At 37.9% G+C, this 24,296-nt stretch overlaps 1 protein-coding gene and 1 pseudogene across 1 annotated transcript; both read left to right on the top strand.

Annotated features, from left to right (window-relative positions):
• Positions 1-2,487: 2,487 nt before the first annotated feature.
• On the top strand, positions 2,488-11,191 carry LOC149005585 (DEAD-box ATP-dependent RNA helicase 53, mitochondrial-like). The gene is made up of 8 exons (XM_089168749.1): positions 2,488-3,099; positions 4,675-4,802; positions 5,689-6,100; positions 6,904-7,002; positions 7,087-7,311; positions 8,853-9,014; positions 9,362-9,767; positions 11,140-11,191. Exons 1-7 carry the CDS (start codon positions 2,632-2,634, stop codon positions 9,731-9,733), a joined length of 1,866 nt encoding a protein of 621 aa, XP_089024875.1. The 5' UTR covers positions 2,488-2,631; the 3' UTR covers positions 9,734-9,767; positions 11,140-11,191.
• A 2,826-nt stretch (positions 11,192-14,017) lies between these two features.
• LOC149005584 (cation/H(+) antiporter 15 pseudogene) lies at positions 14,018-16,919 on the top strand (annotated as a pseudogene).
• Positions 16,920-24,296: the final 7,377 nt, after the last annotated feature.

Raw genomic sequence — 24,296 nt, 5'->3', positions numbered from 1 at the left:
TTACTTTATTCCTTTGAGTATTTGACTCATGTAATCCCTTTTATTTAATTATTTGGATTATTTTTGCTCTTGAATATTATTGTGTGCATTTATTATCATTGATGGTAAACTGTGGATTCTGTGACTGTGAAGCACACCCACGGGTTGTCAAGCGGGACCGACACCGGCAGGTAGGGTGTGATAGCTAAGGTACTAGGAGAAGAGTGCTCGACTTGCTGCATCCCCAACTTGTCTAAGACAGAATGGGGATTTCTTGCTTGTTGGACTCTTCTTTGTTCTTCTCTGATCATTGCAAAGTTAGTGGGGAGTAAATCTACTCCAACTCTGTGGGCCCTGTCTTGTTGATTGCCAAGGGAGGGACCACTGTCTTCGGAAGAGCTACAGCAGGGTCTGTCGAAGGCATAAGTTGAAGCCATTGGGTCACCATCATCTGGAAGGTGGGCATCATCTCCATCATCTTGTTTTTCAGGGCTTGGGCCCTAACAAAGTCATATGTGGGGGTTGAGGTCATTCCTTGAAAGGGAAGTCCTCCATTGAAAATAGTTGTTTGTTCTTGAACTTCACGGGGTGGTGACAAGCGAACAACTTCCTTAGAAGTACCCTCATTTCGAGTATTTTGTTTATTTTTTCCACCACTTTGTCCACATCCTTGAGACTTTGAACCGTTATTATCGGAATTTTCCCCTACCATCGTCACTATAGGGTAAAAGCATAGGAAAGAGGTAAAAGACATTTCTTTCCCACAGACAAAGCCAAATGTTGTTTCAAAATTTGTCAACCACAGTTTAGCCACGAAGTAATCAAACTTGGAATCTATAGACCACAGAAAACACATGAGATTGGGCCACCTCTGTGGATAGGAAGTCGCCTCCGATGGAAAATTCAGATTCTGGATAACACAATTCTTCATAGGGAGGAATAAATTCCTAAAGAGATTAAATTCTCTTGGGTAGGTGCTGGAGTAAATGCCGGATTAACTGGGCTTGTATTTTTTTTTACTTAGTATAGCATAGTTTGGCTTAGCTTGCCTTTTTTTTTCTCCTCTAGAAGAAGGTTTAAATGACCGTTCTTATACTATAGAGAAGGTTCCATGGAGAAGATAGATGATAGCCGTTGGATGGCTTGATCCAATTCCCAAGGGGAGATCCAAGGTGAAAGTTCGGCTTGCTTGTGTTTGAAGCAATTGAATTCAAAAACCCGTAAAAATGCTGAAAATATCTCTAACTCCAAATGTGACACTTTTGGCTCTGATCCTCATAAAATAGTTGGAAGCAATTCCCCAAGGAATTTTGGCTAGTAGGCATATTCGTTGATAAGTGTGGATCATTAAATGCATAGGTATGATGCATTAAATTGCTGAATTTAATGCCTTAGCATGCGTACAGTTGTATAAGGATATCAACTTATCCAAATAGAATCTTGCTAACAAGTTGTGGCTGCGAGATGTGCCAAGCAATGTGTCCAGAAAATAACTGTCGCCAAGCGGCTGGGCCAGTAACCCTTTTCCGAGGAGTGTTGAGAGCTTAGTCCAAAGTCAAGAGGCTAGCCCGAAAGCTGGATCCCAAGGAGATCTAAAGGGGCCAAACAGAGGACTAGGCCAAACCTGGTTGACCCTGGTTTGTATGGTCAACTCCAGTTCGGAAGTCTAAAAAGTAGTTTGATATAACCCCCACCAAAGAAAGCGTGAAAGAGCACGTTTAATAGAATGAATCACTGATTGGGGGTACGAGGAAGGAGTTTATCCACTATCCAGTGATGCCATAAATCACTGAACTGATTAGTGTATGTGAATCTTCCTGCATAAGAAAGTGACTTTGCCTTCCATGAAGTTAATTGACTTTCAATATGGGAAATTAGCCCAGCATAGTCCGTCAGAGTAGGACGTTTGGAAGTAAGAGGGATTCCAAGATACCGTAGAGGAAAGGTCCTCGCAGGAAATCCTAGTGTGTTACAAATAGAACCTTGAAGTTTAGTAGAAGTATCGGCAAACAAAATGGCGGATTTACCTCAGCTATTTAAAACTTTTTTTTGGAGCGGGTAAGTTGATATTATGCGGGGGCGGGAATATTACTAATATAAGTTCGCAAGGATGGGTGCGAACCGAAGACCTCCCCATGGGAGTTTGTATTATTATTTAAGACTTTCTTAGCATAAACCCATCAAATAATCTCAACCTTTCATTACCTTGAAAGACACGTGTCATTGGCATAGATGCGGAAAAAAGTCCTTAATTTTGTTATTAAAAGAAAAAACAAAAAAAATAGGTCCGTAGCGCGGAGGAGCGAAATGTTTCTGATTCCCGTTTGTTAGGGCGAAACACAAACCTCAGATAATTCACTGCAGTCTATAGAGACAGTACAAGAGCAATCTTGTTGGTTATTTTCGAAAGATTTCAATCAAACGGTTATAACTCAAAGGAACCATTGAAGAAGGTCTTCACGGATATTTCTAATTTTAAATTTTAAATTATCGACCACGTATCTCGTTCGAAGACTGAGAGGCAAAAACCTTTCGCTTTCGCATAAATATCGTCTCTCGTTAAACCCTCTCTGCCTCCGTCTTCCGTTCTCTTCTCCAGAGAAACCCTAATTTTTTCCCAAGGTTTATCTATAAAGGAGCATTCTTTATTGTATGTTAGGGTTTATCGTGTTACCTGGAGTGCCTGTTCCACTTGCAACAAAGATGAATCACCTGTTCAGGAAGTCATTTGCGATCGTTTCCTTGGGGTCGAAGCACACTCGAACTGGTTTGATCTCAGTAGAGTCAGTGCGTTTCTCTTCAGCTGCAGTAACAATTGGAAGTGTAAAATGTGTCGGTGAAATTCGTTCATCTTCGTGTTCTGAGTTGCCCGTAAAGCAAGAATTTGGTTTGGGTGTTAGAGATTTTCATTTTTCGGCTGCTCCTTTGGCATTTAGAGCTTCAGTAGCCGCAAGTGCGCAGCATGCTGCGGTTGAAGATTTCTATGTTGAGGAGAGGTCTACGGGAAAGAAGGTTGGTGGAGAGACCGACGAGGGGCTTGAGATTGCTAAGCTTGGGATTGCTCCTGAGATTGTTTCTGCTCTCGCAAAGAAAGGAATTGCGAAGCTTTTCCCAATTCAGGTCTGTCACTTTTTATTTCTATAAAGTCTTTTCCCGTACCTGTTGCGTTCATTGCTCTGAATCTGATTCGGTTTATAATTGATTACAAACAAAACCCTCTTCTTGTTCTCTAACTTGAATATTTTGGAAACATTTTTCTTACATGGTTAACTGGAAATTTGGAAAGAACATTTTACTTCCATTATCTTCGTTTGTCATATTTCTTTTTATTGCCCTGTATTAATAGTTCTGACGGTTTTCCCTGTTCTTTGAATTTTTCAGTTGTTATTATTTTTATTATTATTATTTTATTTATGTTTATATTGATCTTTAAGGCGCTTAGATATCTTGACATTTAATATCATGACTTTGTCTTGACACGTTTGAACTTGCATTTCATTATTAGTATCGTGTAGGAAGATGTTAATGCATCACTTTGAAACTGGACAAATCACAGTTGATTAGTTGCTGTTTGCAAACATTGCTTCCGGAATTGAAAAAGAAAAATTTTAAATATGCAGTGGAACTGAACAAATTCGAACTCACAGATGATCAGATTACCCAATGAAAACCAAATATCAGACTTCTGCCCTTCTCAGACTGTCAGTTGGGTGATCTATGTTTCACATTTATTTGATAATATGATGCTTTTAAGAGATTTAGGTTTAACAATTCACTTTTGGATTCTGTTATGGTGTTTTCCATTTTCCAACTGGCTTATAGTGTGCCGTACAACAAACAACTAAACAAAGCACAGGCTGTTCTTTGGTTCTTGACAGAGGCTATACCATGTGTACACCCCCATTCCCCATACTTGTAAAATTTCAGCCCAGTCTAAATTTATACATGGAAAAAAATTAGGTCAAAAAGGTATAAAAGCCAAAGCTTGATTGTAACCTCTGCTGTGTCCAAAATACATGGTAGCAACGGAGAACACTGCCTGTTGTGTGGCCCTTGTACATACGAGTCCGGTATATTACCCCCCCCCCCCCCCAATCTGTTGTAAAATCTAATATTCAAACAACATATATGCCCGTTCAACATATATCCCCATGTATGCACTTGGCACCAGCACACAGGGGCCTGTAAAATTACCATTCTGTCCTGTGCAGAAATCAAATATTCAATCCATGAATGTGCCCCTGCGCGCTTTGGTCCCCAGGCGGCTGTAGGGCTATGTGGCAGAGGCTGTTCTCTTGCCCGGAGATAAATTATTACAAGTTGGCTACAGAAATTAAATTTCACTACCAAAGCTGACATGCAGCTGATCCAAGATGTGCCCTAACTAGCCACGTCATTACTGATGTGGTCAAAATCAACTCGGACAAATCATAGTGCCTTGCTAATACCTCTGCTGTTGCTCTTTTGCCTTTCTTTAAGCATTAATTATCTACTTTTTTTTTTTTTGGAAAATAAGTTGATGAATCTGATAAGTTGTTTTTCTGAATTCTGCTTATGCTATGGTATGTTTGGCAACTTTTGCCGTGAATGTCTCTTTTAATTCTTTACTTCTTTTCTTTAATCTGTGATAAATCTCTATACCCTACTAGGCGCTAATGCAACTATATAAAATTTTTCCTCGGTTGTTTCATCTAGAAAGCTGTTCTGGAACCAGCGATGCAAGGCCGTGATATGATTGGTCGGGCTAGAACAGGAACAGGGAAGACACTAGCTTTTGGGATTCCTATCATGAATAGAATAATTCAATTCAATGCAAAGCATGGGTACGTTGCCTTCTGCGGTTCTGCCACAAACACATTATTTATATCAGAAGTTATAGATAAGTTATGCTGATCTGATTAATTATTTAGGGAAAAGTGTTTTTGAACCAATTATTTAATTATCGCACTGTATGATGATACGATACCAAGACATGTCTTTTTTTCTTCGAAGAAAATGGTATTGATCGGTATTAAATTGTAACAGCCACTAATTGATGATACATGACGTACCGATATCCACCATATGATGAAAATATTTAGTATTGGTACGCATCCCATTGGGTTGGCTTTTGGTTTGTTATAGCACATTAAAGGATATGTGACTTTAGAAGTATCTCGTTCCTGAAACCAGAAAGTATCACCAGCACCTGGATAAACAAGCTTCCACCCCAACATCTTCATTCAAATTTCATGCTTTGGGTTTTTAGTCGTTAACAAATAGTATAAAGGAAACAAAACTGCAGTTTGGTTGAATATACAGAACTCCTATATTGCTTATTTATTTCTTTTGCTCAACAACTGTATCTATGTGTGTCCTGACAATATTGATGTGTCTACGTAGTGTGCAATACATACCTTCTAGATATGCCTCTTTAAGTCACCCCCATTGACAGTATGCTATACCGATCCTACAAACTTATCTCTGGACCACCAGAGTAGCCTAATTCCTGTAAAATTGAATATTTGTTAATCCAGTCTCCTTTTTAATATGTAAAAACAATGTGAGAGAACACATGTTAAGCTGGTGTTCTAGGGAACCCTCCCCAAAGTATTTTATTAGGTTTTCAGTTTGGGGGGGGGGGAGACAAGGGAGACAGGTGTGATTTGATTTATGTTCTTCCCCTTGTTATATGCTTATAAGTCAAGAAATTTTCTCTCATCTATTCAGACGTGGAAGAAATCCTTTGGCCTTGGTATTGGCTCCAACTAGAGAACTTGCTAAGCAAGTTGAGAAGGAATTCTATGAATCTGCTCCTAATTTGGATACACTTTGCGTTTATGGAGGTGTGCCAATATCACACCAAATGAGCACTCTTGATCATGGTGTTGATGTCATTGTTGGCACACCTGGTCGCATTATTGATCTGCTGAAGAGAGGTGCCTTAAATTTATCAGAGGTTCAGTTTGTTGTTCTTGATGAGGCGGATCAGATGCTTGCTGTAGGTTTTGATGAGGATGTTGAGGTAATATTAGAAAAGTTACCCAAGAAGCGTCAAAGCATGATGTTCTCTGCCACCATGCCGAGCTGGATAATAAGGCTTACCCAAAAGTATCTGAAGGACCCACTAACTATTGATCTTGTGAGTATGCATTTTCATTTGCTTCATTCATATATCCTGTTGATAAATAGTGAGGGTGCAATAATTACTGTCGTCATCAATTGTAGAAGCATTGTAGTCTTCATAGTCATCCTTCTCCTCATTATCTTCATTTTCTATTATTTACTACATATCATATCTACGCACGAATATTATGCCATCCTTGCTGTGGCTGATACAAGAAATGTACTTGTAGTTTCTGGAACTGACTGCAGCAAGTTCCTTTTATTCTGTCAGGTTTATAGTTTAATAATTTTGTTGACTTCCTAGCATGAAAGTTTAGTATAGAAATTCACTCTGATTTTCTGAAATTAGGTGAATCACTACAGGAATGCTGAATGAGAGCATGGATATGTAGTCTTGGATAAGGATGGATTCTCCTTTTGTTTTCTGTAAAGTTGGTATAACAAGTCTATTGTTATGTAGTGTAAATAGGTTTATTGAGATTTTTTTCCTTCTCCTATTTATTTTCCATTCCCCCTTGGCTGAGGATCTCAGTGGGAATATCTGTGCTTGTTATGGTTATTACAAATTGATGCGCTTAGAAGTTTAAGTTTTATATCAATAGGGATGTCATTCTTGCTTGGTGTTGGCACTGTTAAATATTGTATAGTAGATGCAGTATCATTCAGTGGATGGTTGTTTGTTGTTTCTTTGTTTTATTTATTTACTTTTTTTTGGTTTGGAGGGGGGGGATGTCGCAGGTAATAGGTGAAATTTCAAGTTCCATTGATACTTTGGTTGCAGACTTAGTTGTAATGAGCTGTGTATCACTGTCACTGTAGGTAGGTGATTCTCATCAGAAGTTGGCAGATGGGATAACTCTGTATTCAATTGAGTCAGACATGTATGGGAAGGCGTCAATTATTGCTCCCTTAATAACGGTATGACTCCAGAATTTCTTCCTGTTTCGCAGTTTCATTTTTTTCTTTCCTTGAAGCAGCATCATTGCCTTGGTTGCTTTTCAGGAACATGCAAAAGGAGGAAAATGTATTGTTTTCACACAAACCAAACGTGATGCTGATCGTTTGGCATATTCTATGGCTCGCAGTCTTAAGTGTGAGGCTTTGCATGGGGATATCTCACAAAACCAAAGGGAAAGGACACTTGCAGGTTTTAGGGAGGGGCGGTTTAACATCTTAGTTGCTACCGATGTTGCTGCTCGTGGACTTGATGTACCCAATGTTGACTTGGTAAGGGGTTTTGTCATTCTGGTTTTGTGTTATAATGATATCATGTTATGTTTTGACCCGAATTCTTGTACCCGACATATTTTGGTGGCCAACCTGAATAACCCATTTGCAGAGATCTGTGGTGGAAGCAGATGGCCCAAGCTTGGAGCCCACCATTGATCTCGGTCTGTGGAGGTGGTGTGGGGGCGGAGCCCCCAAGGTACGGTACAACCCGACCCGTTTACCCGATTGGAGTCTCTCATATTTGCCTATGACATTATTGAGAGATTTGGATTTTCGATTAGGGTTTTGGGTGAGAGTTTTTGTAACGCCGTCCTTGGCAATTGGTTATGAGATTTCCTTCTGTTCTTCTTCTTCTACATGGTGAAAAACTCCTCTTCTTCGCTTGTGGACGTAGCATATCACATTGATGTGTAAACCACGTTAAATCTCTGTGGTTTTTTGTTTTTGTTTCTATTTTGATTTGCTATTTCGTGGTGTTTTATTTTTAAGATATCACTATGGCTTCTTCATAACCTTATATGGTTGGAGAGAGATAGTGGGGTCCAGACATATTCAAGTTTCTAGACTTGCTTGATTTTTGAGTATACTGATGAGTGATAAAAACTAATGGAAATTAATGGCTTTTGATGGAGTTGCTACCATATGAATATGTATAGCATCACCGGACGAGTTAATCCTATGATAGAATTCTTAGCATTTCTTTGCCATATGACCATGCGGATACGTAATTTGGTGCATGTTGTTTTCAGAAATTCTAGTCCTTTTTTCTAGTCTTGGATGCTCAGTATATGCTCTAACTATTTGTGGTGGTTTTTAGTGTGACCAAGAGGTGTCTTAACTGTGGGATTTTTGTTTTGATGGCATCCTATGGTTGAATACATTGAAAGATATTCCCTTGCCTTCTGCAAAGGGAAGCTAATTGGAGGCTTATGCGCCATTTATGTAAAATCTAGGAAGCAAAATTGAAGCCAAAAGTGAAGAAGCTAGCCCTTTTTTTGGTTTCTTCTTTGTTTTTTGTTTTCCTTTTTACTTATTTATTTATTATTATTTTTTTGGATGCATGTAATGAGGCAGGCAATAGGGCATAGTTCATGGGTTTGGAGCCTGTGCAGTGAAGATGTAGTTTGATGAGTTGTATGCATATACTGTTGTTCAACTAGTTATGTGTTGGGAGATATTCCGTAGTTTAAAGGCTCCTAGCTTGCTATGATCCCATCCCTCTTCTCCCAAAAGCGGCCATTCTGTCTCCCTCTGTTAATGCACCGCATAGTTTGGCATGTTGCTGGTGCCTGTCGGGACTCCCTTCCCCTACCCCTCAAAACAAAAGGAAAGGGAAAAAAAAAAGAGGCTTGTTTCAGTATCATGTGTTCTGGAGTCCTAGTTCTAGTTGTTTTTGTGTTGGTGGGTTTCTTTCTCTTCCAGTCTCGCACAAATGCACACATGTAATAGTTGCCTCTATTTTTCCTCCTAAATCTTGCCCATTTTGCAGTCTCGTTTTAAGCTTCAAATTCAATTTTGCTGACTTGTTTTAATTTCAGGTGGTACATTATGAGCTTCCAAATAGTTCGGAGATTTTTGTTCACAGATCTGGTCGAACTGGACGTGCTGGAAAGAAGGGAAGCGCTATTCTAATTCATACCGGTCAGCAGCTAAGGGCAGTCAAAGGAATAGAGCGAGATGTGGGATGCAAGTTTAAAGAGGTTTGTGCTAAATTCACCTCCATACGTGTATGCAATCACACCAACACTGAAAATAGCTAGACTTTTCACAGGGAAGCATCTCTATTGATTTGCCATCCTCAAAAAGTGATGGTGCTAAATTCTTCTTTTTTCTCTCTTTGTTTTCCCTCCTTTTTGCGGGGTGGGTGGGTGTGGGGGTTGAGGCACTTCAAATGGGGGTATTATTTTTTTGTATGAATAAAAATAAAATAAAAAATAATATCCCCACTTCAAGCAGGGGTACCCATAGGAACTCTTTGGATTTTCACATATGCATACTTGTGAATATGTAATATATCTGACGATGACACCTCATCTTTTGTCTACAGCTTCCCAGGATTGCTGTTGAGGCTGGGGAGAGAGAGAGATTCAGTGAGATGGGTGGTGGTCGATTTGGTGACTCTGGGTTTGGTCGTTCCGGTGGTTCTGGGTTCAGCCGTTCTAATAGCTTTGGTGGTTCATCATCTGGTCGTTTTGGTTCCTTTGGTGGATCAGGTTCAGGTCGATCTGGTGGTGGGGATGGTAGTTACGGTTCGGACCGCTATAGTGGTTCTGGTCGTTCTAGCAATTTTGGTGGATCAGGTCGTTCAAGTGGATTTGGGGAGTCTAGTCGTTCAGGTGGGTATGGCGGATCTGGCGGATCTGGTGGATCTGGCTTTAGACGCTTTGGAGGCATGAGTTCTGATACTCATGATGAGTGATCAGCTGCAAAGAATTCATTTTAACTCATTGGAGGTTAGTTCATCCTTGCTTCCTACACGATATTATGAAAATGGTTCTGATTTCACTCTTTGCGAAGAGAGTGCAGGGAGGGGGACCCCTTGATGAGGAACTAAATGACACTTTCGTTTGCCTGTTGTTTTTTGCACTTGATTTTGGTTATCAGTTATCATTTTTTATCAGTGCATTGGAAGCAGTTAAGTGGTGGTTCTTGGATGTTTTTCTAGGTCTTGTTTGAATAATGATAGATTGTTATGCTGCATGCGCAGTGTAACGCCAGAGATCATGATGCCTTGAGCACATGCATGCCATCCAGTAGTTGCACCTCGTGTGCCACTCCTGCTGGATTCAGGCTCTCAACTTTGAACCACAATTATTTAGACCTGGCTGGAGTTGGTCTCTCAAGATTCTTCGGAAGTCCAATTCCTTGATCCAACTCTTGCTTGTATCTTCTTTATTTGTTACTAAATATTCTTAGATACATGTACCAGGATGGGCATCGTGCTCTAGTTAGTTGACAGCTCCACCATAATTAATATGTTATATCCATGTGGTGATGGAACTGGTTATGGTATTTATGTCATTTGTGTCCCAGATATGATTATGTAGGAGTTCCAATGGGTGATTCTCATGGTGGTAGGAGGTTGCATGTTGTAGCTATGGCTCTGGAGGATCATCATATTATTTGTTAGAAATTTAACTTAAATCAACCAAAACAGTGCAATAACAAGAAGAACTTAGAAGGAGAAAAAGAAATAAGAATTGATAGGAATCATCACATAAGCTTGCGATTCTAGTTTAGAACTCCTAGAATCGTAGCCGCTTATTTATATATATCTGTAGTCTAGATTATAACTTGATAAACAAACCATCTTGCCCTCTATAAAAGGAAATAAAGAGTACAACTTAAAGTACAAAATTTTTTAGTCTTCTTATTCTTAAAATCTGACCAAAACAGAAAGTTCTAAAAAGGGAAAGTTCTGAAATTAGTAACTAATAAAAAATAGAAACTATACTTTCTAGAAACTCCCAAAACTTATGTAGCTAGGTTCTTAGATTAGAAATATTAAGTAGAGTTGCAACATTGTACACATTATTGTTCACATGAACAGTAAAACAACCCAAAACTTGCCTATACTTCAACATTTGTCACTAATAATGAAAAATATATGGTTTTGGTGATCTTTGAAATTCTACCCTGAAAAGGGTAATCAGATAGTGCTGTTTATCTTCTTTTTCCATTGGAAACACTGACAATAAATGCCTTTTCTTCATGCTCTATTTTGTCTTCAGTGATCATTCCATTTGAATCAATTGAGCAGCAGCAGTGCACCAAAACTCGTGTCTTCTGTTGGTTTTTAATTTGTGCTTTGTCTTCATGATACAGATTCTTTATGGCTTTGAGTTGAAAGGAAGATGATTCCCCCCCCCCCCCCCCCCCCCCACACCAAAAAAAAAAAAGAATTGAATGGAAGATGTAGAGAGAGAGAGAAATGGAGCAAGTTAACACCTGCAAGATTTTTGTGGCGAACTCGGGTTGAAGTTTGATTACAAGGGTTTGTTGGCGATATCTTGTTCTCATCCTCTATCAAGGGAAGGCAAGTGACTAGAGTAAGAAGTACAAGGTTTTGGATAATTATTTGGTAATCTTAAATTCTTATGTAGGAGAGATTATTGATTATTGTATTCTATTACAGTTCTCAAAGTGTCTAAATTTTGAAAATGCGAATCACATCCCTTGTAAATTACATTGCTTCTACAGCATTATATTGCATAATATTTCTTGGGCTTGTTATCCTGTCTTTACCGTCTATGATATTTGTAGTTCCATATGGTTTGAGTGAAGTGTATGATGATCAATAGTTGATCAAGAGTTAATAGAAATTTACCTGCCCAAAACCCTAAGGTTGCATTTGTTTGCTGGAATAAAGGTGGGGGTAGGAAAATTTTTGGATTTTTTTTTTTTTGTCAACAAATAAAAGTCATAACATCAAAAAAAAGAGTGGAAGCCAGAAACCTGGACGCCAACAAAGAGACATCAACCATGAATAAAGGTGGGATATTCCATCAAGATCAAGAGAGGAAAAGACAATGTGCCCCCTAGCAAGAAAATCAGCAAAAACATTGCTAGTCCTAGGAACAAAATTAAACAGAATCACAATAAAGTCTATGACAATCTTAAAAATTTCAGAAACTAAACTAAGACTAGACCAATCTAAAGAAGAGCTAAAGCCTTGGAGAGCCAAAACGACTGGTAGGCAATCAGAGTTTACTTGTATGTGAGATATTCCTAAAGATAGTGCAAGAAGTAGGCCATCTGTCACAGTTAGAAGTTCCATCAAAGAAGCAGAAGGTCCAAAGTCATGGTTGCATTGAGCAGAAAGAGAATGCAGCTTCTTCCTCCCTTTCTAGTGTTGCACTCCCACGAACCATCCACAAAAAGTTGAAAACATATAGCATCTCCTAGGTGGTTTGCAACAATGAGCTGCTCATGGAGATCTAGGACCTGAGGAATGTTCAAGAAGTTTTGGATATCTGCCAATAAAGAGGAGAAGTGATTCATAGTGTAATGTATGGAAGTATCAATACCACGAAAAATAATTGCATTTCTAGTATTCCAAATACACCAAATTAAAGCATTCCAAATTTGGTTTACTCTATCCATATCCCCACATCCCTTAAACTTTGATTGGATAAATTTTATCCATTCATGAAAATGTTCACATTTGAAATCATCCATATTAATACGGAGAGGGGAAAGTTCCCAACAACGTCTTGCATGAGAATAAAAGAAAAGAGCATGACCAACATTCTCAAGACAATGACCACAAATCAAACATAAAGCTCTGGCTCTCCTATTTTATCTTTAAATATTAAAAGTGTATATTGTTTGGTTGTTTGGAGTGTTTTTTAAAATTAAGAAATTTTTTCACCCCAAGACTTTTCAAAACCTCACAAAATGTGGAATTTTGTGGAAAAGTGTGGGACTCACAAGTAACGTTTTTTCACATTTTCCTTTCCTTTCTTTCTCCTTCATCCCACTCGAAAAAGCTTGGATCCTGCGCATTAAATGTGCAGGATCATCAAGCCGAAATTTCAACCGTAGGATCTGAAATTTCGGTCGAGATCGAAATTTTGACCGAAATTCCAATCCCACCGCCCAAAATGAATGGCTTGATGGTCCTGCGCGATAATCGCGCAGGACCCAAGCAAGGTCCCATTCCACTATACATGGGTTGAAATGTTATTTTTTTTCCATATCTTTTTCGTCAGACCACCTTTGCAAACAAACACAGCTTAAATCACAGGATGTCCTCACTGGTCAAATCTACTGGATTGTTAATTTTTTTATTTGATTTGTCCATATGGAATCAAAATGGAGTGAATTTTTGCAAGATAGCATTAGAGGTTACAGATGCTTGTTCTGATAATATCCCAATCATGTTGTTCGAAATCCTGTTGAACTCATTTATTAGGATTTGTAGACGACACTGAAACCTTATTTCTTCTGTTCGGGTGTACTTGTAGAAGAAATACTTGCTTTTCGTTACCTGGCTCTGCTTGTTCCCTCTGTTTGGAACAGATTAAGAACTTAAATTCCTATTTAAAACATTGCAGTAACAAAAAGAAATCATTGGAAATTATCAGTTGGTTTCTTAATACTAATTTGAAATTATCATTATCTGTGAAGAGTAAGAGAAATTAGCTTCCACGTAGAGGGATGGACATGCTTGGTTTCAAATTCCGAAAGAAATGCTAAAACACACGTTGAGCTGTAAATTTGGTTTTTCAGTTTCAACTTTTCTTCCTTTTTTCTCTCCAATCCACTCCTGATAGACCAAATTCTTCATTCAATCCCTTAACCCAGAATCTTGGATAATTCAAAAACGTGTTACAATTTCTACTCTTAGATTCTGTTCTTCCCTTCACCGTAAATTTTGGAAAATCTTTTACCTGGTTATATACGTATCTCTTCGTGTCAGAAGAAACTTAAAAACTGGAAAAATCGGAGACAGAAGAGAACCTCAGCCACCAACTTCACGTAAATAACTCATTGGATTACAGTGTAGACCACAGTTCAACCCTTTTCTCCTTGCTCTCTCTCATCTTACCTTCTCTTTTGGCATCTGTTCTTCCTTCTTTCCTCTGCTTCATTTCTCCTTCTTGGTGCGAAATCAAATCCCAGAGCAGTTATTGATGCAGGAGTGGAAAGAGAGAAGTGAAAGTGGTGGATATAGTCATAACGGAGTTGCAGAGAAGGAAAGATGTCTAAAGAAACCAGTTTAGCTGCAAATTTTTCGAGAGTAAATGGATCGATTTCGGCAACAAACAAGTCAAAAGAAGCAATGGTGTGTTACTCACCGAACATGATCACCACGAGTGGTGTCTGGCAAGGCGACAACCCTCTCGAGTTTTCACTTCCTCTCTTCATCTTGCAGCTCACCCTCATCGTTCTTACCACTCGTTGTCTTGGATTCATCCTCAAACCCTTGCGCCAACCTCGCATGATCGCAGAAATTGTTGTAGGTGTTAATTGCTCTTGGGTTCCTCTTTTAATTGTTCAAGCTATTTGGTATATCTGGAGACTTAAATGGAACTTAAATTCATTCAAGAACCCTGAATTTTCCAATGTTGAATGAAATTCAATTTGAAGAACATAGAACAGGAAATGAAGACTACCCAAGTACTTATATTCCAAGTTTTCTTTTCCTGATAGTTTCTTGGTTGAATTTGGTCTTCAGGGTGGTGTGATTTTGGGTCCTTCAGTGTTGGGCAGGAGCACACGTTTTTCAGATACCTTCTTCCCCCTGAGAAGTGTGATGGTGTTGGAGACTATGGCCAATGTGGGTCTCCTCTACTTCTTGTTCCTTGTTGGTGTTGAAATGGATCTAACGGTGATTAAGCGAACAGGAAAGAAAGCATTTGCAATTGCCATTGCCGGCTTGATCTTGCCATTCATAATTGGTGCTTCCTATGGATTAGTCCTTATGCATATGGAGAAGGTTGATGGAACTAATAACAAATCTGTGGAACAAAATACTATCTTCTTACTCTTCTCTGGGGTGACCCTCTCTGTCACAGCATTCCCGGTGCTCGCCCGTATTCTTGCAGAGCTAAAGCTCCTTAGCACAGAGCTAGGGAGGGTGGCCATGTCAACTGCTCTTGTCAATGACATCTTGGCCTGGATATTCCTTGGGTTGGGTATTGCATTTGCAGAGAACAACAGCCCATCATTAGCCTCCCTTGCAGTTATCCTGGCCACAATTACTTTTGTTGCGTTTTGTTTCTTCGTGATCAGACCTGCCATCGGATGGATTATAAGAAGAACTCCGGAAGGCGAAAACTTCAATGAGTTCTACCTAAGTTTGATCCTCACAGGGGTCATGGTGTGTGGTTTCATTACAGACACCATTGGTACACACTCCATCTTTGGTGCATTTGTGTTTGGTCTTGTCATACCAAATGGTGCACTTGGGACTGCACTCATAGAGAAGCTTGAGGATTTTGTGTCTGGCTTGCTGCTTCCTCTCTTTTTTGCCATGAGTGGGCTAAGAACCGATGTTTCAAAAGTTGAAGGGGCGCAATGGGGTTATGCCTTCTTCACATTGACCTTGGCCAGTCTAGGCAAGGTTGGTGGCACTTTGCTCATCTGCCTCTACTATAAAATGCAAATGAGTGAAGGACTCACTTTAGGACTACTCCTCAACGCCAAAGGACTCATTGAGATGATTGTTCTTAATATTGGGCGTGACCAACTGGTAGGGTAATCCCTTTTCATTCTTACCTAAATTATATGTGTTCTTGATAATTCTTGTGTGATATAATTAGGTTATAAGCGAAGGTGCATTTGCAGTATTGGTGTTGATGATAGTGTTGATGACGAGTATCATTATGCCGGTCGTAAATGAATTTTATCGACCATCGAGGCGTTTCATGCCTTACAAGCGCCGAACTCTGCAAACATCAAACCATCACTCGGAGCTCCGGATCTTGGCTTGCATTCACACTCCTCGCAACGTTCCCACCATCATCAACCTCTTAGAGGCTTCTCATCCCACTAAGAAATCTCCCATCACTGTCTATGCCCTCCATCTGGTAGAGCTCACCGGTCGAGCCTCGGCCATGCTTATCGTCCACAACACTCGAAAGTCAGGTCGACCTGCCCAGAATCGAACTCAAGCTCAATCAGATCACATCATCAATGCTTTTGAGAATTATGAGCAACATGTCGGTGGGGTCACGGTGCAACCACTCACTGCTATTTCTCCTTACTCTACCATGCATGAAGACATCTGCAACCTTGCTGAAGATAAGCGTGTGGCCTTCATTCTTCTCCCTTTCCATAAGCAACAAACAGTTGATGGTGGCATGGAAGCCACCAACCCAGCATTTAGAACTGTAAACCAGAATGTCTTGGCTCATGCCCCTTGCTCGGTTGGCATCCTTGTTGATCGAGGCCTTGGTGGGACTGCTCGTGTGGCGTCAGGCCACACGACCCACCATATTGCAGTCCTCTTCTTTGGAGGGCCTGATGATCGAGAAGCATTGTCTTATGCAACAAGGATGGCAGATCACCCGGAGGTGAATCTCACTGTGCTTCGTTTCTTACCTGGGGAGAATGCAATGGAGCCTACATTACCAGATGGTGACACAAATGAGATCAGAATCTTGAATGTTCTCACAGACAATGAAAGAGAGAGGAAACGAGATGATGAGTTCATTAGTCAGTTTCGTCTGAAAACAGTGAACACTGATGCAATTGTGTACACTGAGAAGGTGGTGAACAATGGTGAGGAGACAGTATCAGTGATACGTTCAATGGAGAACGTCTATGATCTATACGTTGTTGGTAGGGGACAAGGGATGATATCACCATTGACGGCTGGATTGACAGATTGGAGTGAATGCCCAGAATTGGGAGCCATTGGAGATCTTTTATCATCATCAGATTTTGCAGCAACTATATCTGTGCTAGTGGTGCAACAATATACTAGTGGTGATGAACTTGGGTCGTCGTTGCTTGACAGCCCCATGCCACAGCTAGATGATCGGGTCAGTATACAAAACCCAAATAGATTGCCACAAAGGGTTCAAGGACCTACCGGCCTTAGTGGAGGAGAACATCTAGGGAACACGCACCCAAGAGGCATGGGAAATGGGTGGTGACCTAACTTTTTTTTTTTTTTTGGGTGAAGGGTGGTGACCTAACTTGGTTGCTCTTGGCGTATCTTCATTTAGCCCCCCCTCTCTCTCTTATACACACACACAAACAGCTTTGTAAGATGACATAAGGAAACTGTTTTTGGATTTAATTCCCACTCTCTCTCTCTCTCTCTCTCTCTCTCTCAAAAGCACACACACTCACTCTCGGTTAGGTTCTTCTACTAGGACTAACTTCTTCTTCTTTTGGCGAAAGAACTATTCTATCATATGGGTTGAAATTACAAGAAAATCAGAACCGTACCATTCAGAATTTACACTGTACAGTTCGGTTTTGATATTTACAAAAGCGGTTCGGTATAGTTTCAGTATTAAATTAGTGCAGGAAAACGATTTAAATACGGTATTTAGTGCAATACATTATAGTATGTACCGATGCCACTTTTGTTATTAGTTTATTAAGATCCTAATGAAATTGCGATCAAACAATCGATAGAATATGATATTAACAGAAACAAAACAAGTAAATCTAAGAAGAGAAGTGTTAACGAAACGAAAAACTAAAATAGAGAATTAAGAATAGGGTAAAGGTAAAATGTTTTAATTGTAGAATTACATTTATATTCCTTAATTTGGTACGGTATCAATTCGATACGGTTTCGGTACATACCGACGGTATGAATACCTAAAACCTGAACCGTACCGAAGAAATTCAGTTTCAATACGTATCATACTGAATTTTGAATGGTGCAGTACGTTACGGTTAAACAGTTTCAGTACACAATTGACACCCTCTGCTTTCAAATACTAAAAAAAGTAGACCTTCTCGAATATGATTCGTAATGAACTGATTTCCCTTACCAACCAAAATCAGTTCGTGGCGTATGCTACTAATTAAAATGTCATTTTTATCACCATTTCGCTCGCTATTGTTGACTCTCTAAGGGCCAAAGGTTTCCTTCACACCATGATCTTAGAAAACTCACTTGCAGAGAATATAATAATCGACTCACGAGGTCACATGACTCACATCATTCTATTGGACAGAGTTTTTCTTTTCATATTGCTCAAGAAAATTCATTTGTCATAAAAAAAAATTTGTATAATATTTAATGAGCTGCAAGCCATTTTAGAAAAATTCTTCTTACGTATCATTGTCTCACAGTTGATCAGATTCGAAGACTCTTGAGTTAATAGAAGTTTTCAACTTAGATTGGGTCATCAGCTATAATAAACTATGTCTAATAAAAGCTTCAAAATAAGTCAAATTCAGATTTTTTTTTTAAAAACTATGTAACAGTTGTAACTTGTAACAAACAATATATATAAATATATACACAGAAGAAAAGGGTTGGCATCTCCCACCTGATATGACTCCAATGTCAGTGTGTATACATCGATTCAGATTATTTATATTCCAAACATATTAATAAGAATGCACCTAGCTATAATCACATTTTATGATATTTCATGACCATTTCTCTACTAATTAAGCTTGTTGATATATTTCAGTATCAAATATAAAATTTGAGTAATAAGCAAAATATTTTGTATATAGAGCTGAATGGGGTGATGATCGTATTTTCAACCATTGGATTAGAATAAAGAATTGTATGTTACATATGATCATGTCCATCCAATGGTTGAGAAGTATGACAATGTATAAAAACCTTTCCTATAACAATATACTACATTTTATGTTATAGCTGACCTACCTTAATAGATGCCATTTTATGATTTTTGCAAGCTTAGGTCACCAAGTGACGCTAATGAAAAAAATTGTTTTCCTAGTCACTTGTATCTTTTCATACAACCAAAAGTAAAAAATAAAAAATAAAATAAAAACCACCTAGAAGATTTTAACAATTAAGAAAAGAAAAAATGGAGTTGGTGAAAAAATGCCTTCCTTTGCCCTGTGTTAAAAAAATAATAATAATAACATAAATAAAAAGTTAAAAAATAAAAAATAAAAAATAAAAAAGAAAGAAAGAAAGAAAGAAAGAAAGAAAAAAGAAGAAGCAAAATAAAGTCTTTTAATCATTGACATTCGATTTTATTTTTGAAGAGTACATGACTCCGACTATGTTAATACATTTATTGGTATAGTTGTAAAGCCCATTATACCCTTATGTTCAAGTTTTATCAAATGCACGGCGGATGACGAACATCTATCATGATCTAATCCTAGGGTTTAGCATCTTTTTCAACCTAACCATGGAGTGTTCTCTCATCCTTCTAATCTATTCTCTCTTCCCTCTCAGGTCTCATCTCCTTGGCATACTCTCCTCAGCCATTTTCATATTTCGCTCCAGCAGCTAGTGCAGGAAAAACATAGATGGATTTCCTAATCCTACAATATACTTGTATAATAGTACCCCTTCCAACATTGCCTTTTTCATTTTGTTTCAGTTGTGCATATGTTAGTTTCTTAGATTGATTCTCTTCCTTTCTAATTAAATTTTTTTTTATTGACATTATTTTTTTTGTCCTTTCTTTCATTCCACCTATTATATCCCTATTTTTTGAGGAGATTGAGGATGCCTACAATTCAATATCTACTTCAAGAAGTATTGTTTACATGTATGAACTCAATAGTGACTCAGATCATTGTTGAAATGTCTTTCTTCAAATCTATGTAGAACTTGTTCTCTGTTACCTTTGGAAATTTGTCACTTACCTTGGCAATCATCTGCTTTGGAGATCTAACATTGCTGTAGATCTAACATTTGATCTGTACATAATTGATCTCTATTACCCTTGGAGATCTACTGTGGCAAATTTTTCCTTTGGAGACCTAAGACTACTACATATATGAAATTTTATTTTTTTTAATGTTGTACCCTAGCAATTTTTACCCCTTAAAATATATTTGCCCTCAAACCTTTGTAAAAATTGGTCTTCTCAATAGTTGAAGATTCTACCTTTTTCTTTGGCATACTTCCTTGGAGATCTAAAGTTGCGACGAAGATGAGGACAAAGCAAGTGAAATCTATATATATATATATTTTATCAAAAAAATTTGAGAGGTGGACATAATCTATTTGCCATTAACAAAGTTTGAAGATCAAGTTGCAGACATTTACTTAGACATATGTTTTTATCCTATTTTGACCAAGTTGGATATATGTGATATCTAAGGGTGTCAATGGTGCTGTTTGGGCTTAATGGTTTCTGAATGAAAAACACCAAGTCCAAACACAGCTCAAATAACGGTTTCGGTTCGGTTTTGGTTTGGTGTGGTTTGGGTTTGGGTCGGCAAACGGTTTATGCTAACGGTTTTGATTTGGGTTGAGACAGTTTTGTGACCATTACAAATATTGTTACTCACTCTCAACAATAAATTGTGAGTAGAAAATAGAAAACATTTGAAGCAAAATGTATTTTGATGACACTCAATATAAGTTAAACTTGAAATATATTAGAGAACTGAAGCTCGAATTGAACCTATGGATTTTTCATAATTGTGGATGCTATTGAATAGAAAACTCTATCCGTAAAACTATGTCTTAGCAGAAAATTAAGACCTCTCTAGGGAAAAATGAAATAAAAACTAATGAGGTTAGTAGAACTAAGTCCACTAAAACCCTCCAAAACTATATTTTAGTAGAACTAACGGGCTAATCGGGCCGCATATGGACTGGCCTAAACCAGCCCAAACTGTTCGTGTTTTGCGCCCTTAGCTCAAACACAACCCATTAAGGTTCGGTTTGGGCTGGTTCGGGCTATAACTAGCATATTCAGTTAGGTTTTAATAGTTTGGGTTGCAAATTGACACCCCTAGTGATATCCATGCCTCAACTTGAGGAGGAGTGTTGGAAGTATGATTGAGGCTAATACGATTTCTCTTTCTTTTTTCAGAATAAAATATCAACTTTATTAAAAGAGGAAGAAAAATATTATAGAACTCCCAAGGAACCAAATGTACTCAAACCCGCAATAGTAGTTGACCCACACTCACGAGTTCCTTGGCAAGTTGCAACTTATTCGAAAAAAACACTTCCCAACCAAGGTCCCTCTTATAAAAAATTGATCAGAAGAAACTCTCAATAGACAAAAAACTACTAGCTAGGAGCTCAAAAGCTTACAACGAAAAAATTAAGCAGACCAAAAACGTGGTTTCTATGTTACATCCAGACCAAACTTCAATGGATATAAGGTGGCCATTCCAAAACTTTATCTGAAACACTTTCTTTTGCTATTAACTTAGCTAAAAATCCGCTATTGGATTAGTCTCATGATAACAATGGGTTATCTGGACAGGTAGTATAGAGGCAGTGGAAAGGGTTATCTTGCATTGGGCATCTATGTGTGCACCTAAATGTGAGGGATATTTGGTTATTTGCAGATTAAGATATGTCAATTTTGCATCCTTATGCAAATTGGCATGGATAATTAAACACAAAAAGTCACCTTTGGCTCACTTCTTCAGGGGAAAACCGGTGGACTCAAAGGGTAATTTGAAACTTTCTAGGCAATAGTCATCTTTGATGTTGGGCTTGAGGAAGGTTTGGAGTTTTGTCAGGGCAAATGAACAATGGTCAATTGGAGATGGCCAACATATTAATTTTTTGTTGGACCGATTGTTGGAGAATTTTACCATTGCTGACTACATAGGTATTCCTCCTAAGTTAGCGGGACAATTGCAATTAAAGGTTTCAGATTTTCTTATGCAAGGCGAGTGATGTCTAGCGGAGGTGGGTACCTCTAAATTCCAAGAGGTGATTTCTCTTATACAGTTCTCCCCTACTTCTAGTGTTGGTTTTGCAGATGTATGTCATTGGTAGGGATCAATGGAAGGAGAGTTTAGTATTAGATTTGCATGGGAGCTTTATTGTCAAATAGGGGAGCAAGTGGAGTGGGCAAAACTTCTTTGGAATACTTCTCTGTAGCCTAAACAATAGGTTGTTTGTTTGAAAATTTCCATGCTAGGCTCTCAAATTGATGCTATGCTAGCAAGTAAGGGGATTATGTTGGTTTCTTGCTATAATCTCTGTGGTAAAGCTTTAGAGGATGTGGAGCATCTCTTTCTTCATTGCCCTTCTTCATGGATGTGGAAAAGTCTTAGCGGCAAAGTTTGGGTTCATATGGATGTTTAAAACTTTGATTGTTGAGTCGTTCAAAGAGTGGAAACAACAGGCTTCATCTTCTCCTTTACGAATTGCTTGGTTAAATGTGCCTTTTGCTTATGTATTTCCTCTAGATGGTGCGCAATAAAATCAGGTTTCAAATTTTAAATTTCAGCATGGACAAGGTAATGCACTTAATTTCTCAGATTCGTTGCATATTGGTTTTGTCATGGATGGTAGAAGAGTTACTCCAACCATTTTTTTCAGAGGCAAGGAGATTGGGACTTAAATTTTCACTCATTGGTGCAAACCACGTCAAGAGGTTTTTTGGTGTCCTCCTATTTTAGGATTGGAAAAACTTAACATTGATGGGTCTTCCTTGGAAAATCTGAGTAAGGTTGGCGGGGCAAAGTGTTTTGGAATGAAGTTGTTGTTGTGCTCTTCAATTTCAAAGTTTTTTTAGATATTAAAACAAAATTTGAGGCAGAATTGGAAGCTTTTATTCATGGTTTGAAATGGACAAGGCTTCTACAAATTCATTAGCTTTGGGTGGAATGTGACTCAATGGCAATGTTGTTTTAATTTAGCAAAAAAAAAAAATTTGGTATATTCTACAACATTGGAGAGACTTACAGTCCTATTTGATGGCAATAGAATGGAAAGTGTCGCATTGTTATAGAGAAGCTAATATGGTGGTAGATTTATTGGCGAACTCAGCAACAAGGCTAGGAACCTCTTCTTCTATTAATACTCCTTAGTTAGCTACAATTCTTAAAGAGCTAGGTTTGGATGCCTTTAGGGCCTGTTTGGTTACATGAGTCTGGAGATTTCAAATATCTAGAGATTTCAAATCTATAGATTTCAAGTCTATGGAGTTATAATTTATAAAATTAGATGTTTGGTTGTGGAATAAAATTTGTAGATTCATCCTAAAAAATTATTTGATCGACGTGATTTTTGTGAATGTAAAAATGTATAGCTTTTTTGAAACCTCTGGATTTCACCCCTTACCCATAAATCTACAGATTCACATTTTTAGTGTAAAAATGTGAATCTCTAGATTTCATGAATCTAGAGATTTTTACAATCAAACGGGTAAAATTCTCAAATTCATGAATCCAGAGATTTGAAATCTCTAGATTCATGTAACCAAACAGGCCCTTAGATGTCCTAGATATTGATTCTAATCTATTCAAGTGTTTTCACATGTGAGTAGGAACCGGTGATGAAGGGTGTATTGGGGGCAGCTATTGTTGTGGTTTTTTGAGTTTGGCTCATTTTGGGGTTCTAATTGTTGTTCTTTTCGTGATGATTTTTTCTATTTCACATAATAAAACGATCCTTTAAGCAAAAAAAAAAAAAAAGACAATGTGTTATATCGTTCAATTTACTTTTCCCTTAATCATTTAGCTAGCTAGGAGTATTCTAACCAAAATTTATTTAGGTTACCATACTAAAAAAAGTTTATATATAATAAGGTGATTGATAGCAAGACATTCACAAGAGGTTAAACTCAATCATATAAGAGTGGCCATAAGGTTGCAATAGGGTTGGACTTTTTAAAACTCAAGCTCAATCCTATGTCTTGAGTCATTAGAGGGTGAAGAGACATTCAAAGGCATGTGTTGGTTTGGGGAAGGGTTAGAACAAGATATAATTCTTGACTTTAATTGAATTTAATTTAGGGTTTGGAGTTTCTAAATCTTGAGTTACTCACAAGACTATGAAACTTAAAGCCACACTCTATTTGAGCTCACAATAAGTTAATATACATTTGAATCAACATGACCAGACTCAAACTGCTACATTTTTTAGTCTACTTACTTTTGATACGATTCTAATGCTCTATTTTTTTCTTTTATTTTCCTTTAAAAACTTAAAGTAGTGAAGCATAATACTAACACATTGGCTATATACTTTGTTAAATTATTAGATTATTATACTCTAAATATGATGGTGAACTCTCCCACTTATCTTTTCTCTATTTTCATCTAAAGAAACTAAAACTTAATTTCTTAAATATTCTACCTTTTGGATGAAGAAAACCTATAACCATTATTTAACTATTATTGGGAGATAGAGAATTGCAATTATACTATAAACTTCAACTTAGAAGTTGGAACATTTATTATTTGTTTTTTTATCTATTTATAGAGGGACATCTTTGGTTAGTAAAAAAAATTAATAAGTAAATTATGGGTAGTCTTAGAAAGAGTAGTGATAATAACTTGTCATCATCATGTGGTACATAAGAGACAACATACCACCCTAGTGAAGAACTACAAATTCTAACAAAAAAATTAATAATAATAATAAT

The sequence above is a fragment of the Hakea prostrata genome, chromosome 9 (genome assembly GCF_041222555.1).
Source record: "Hakea prostrata isolate BN-2017 chromosome 9, UWA_Hpros_2, whole genome shotgun sequence".
NCBI classification, from domain to species: domain Eukaryota; kingdom Viridiplantae; phylum Streptophyta; class Magnoliopsida; order Proteales; family Proteaceae; genus Hakea; species Hakea prostrata.
Note: the sequence above shows the minus strand (reverse complement) of the source record. Positions and strands in the feature narration are given on the sequence as shown.

Excerpts from the sequence above, each read along its gene's own strand:
- LOC149005585 (XM_089168749.1), top strand. The coding sequence starts at position 2,632 with ATGTTAGGGTTTATCGTGTTACCTGGAGTGCCTGTTCCACTTGCAACA. Across the intron at positions 3,100-4,674 it reads CGAAGCTTTTCCCAATTCAG|AAAGCTGTTCTGGAACCAGC; the intron begins GTCTGTCACTTT and ends TGTTTCATCTAG. Across the intron at positions 7,312-8,852 it reads ATGTACCCAATGTTGACTTG|GTGGTACATTATGAGCTTCC; the intron begins GTAAGGGGTTTT and ends TTTTAATTTCAG.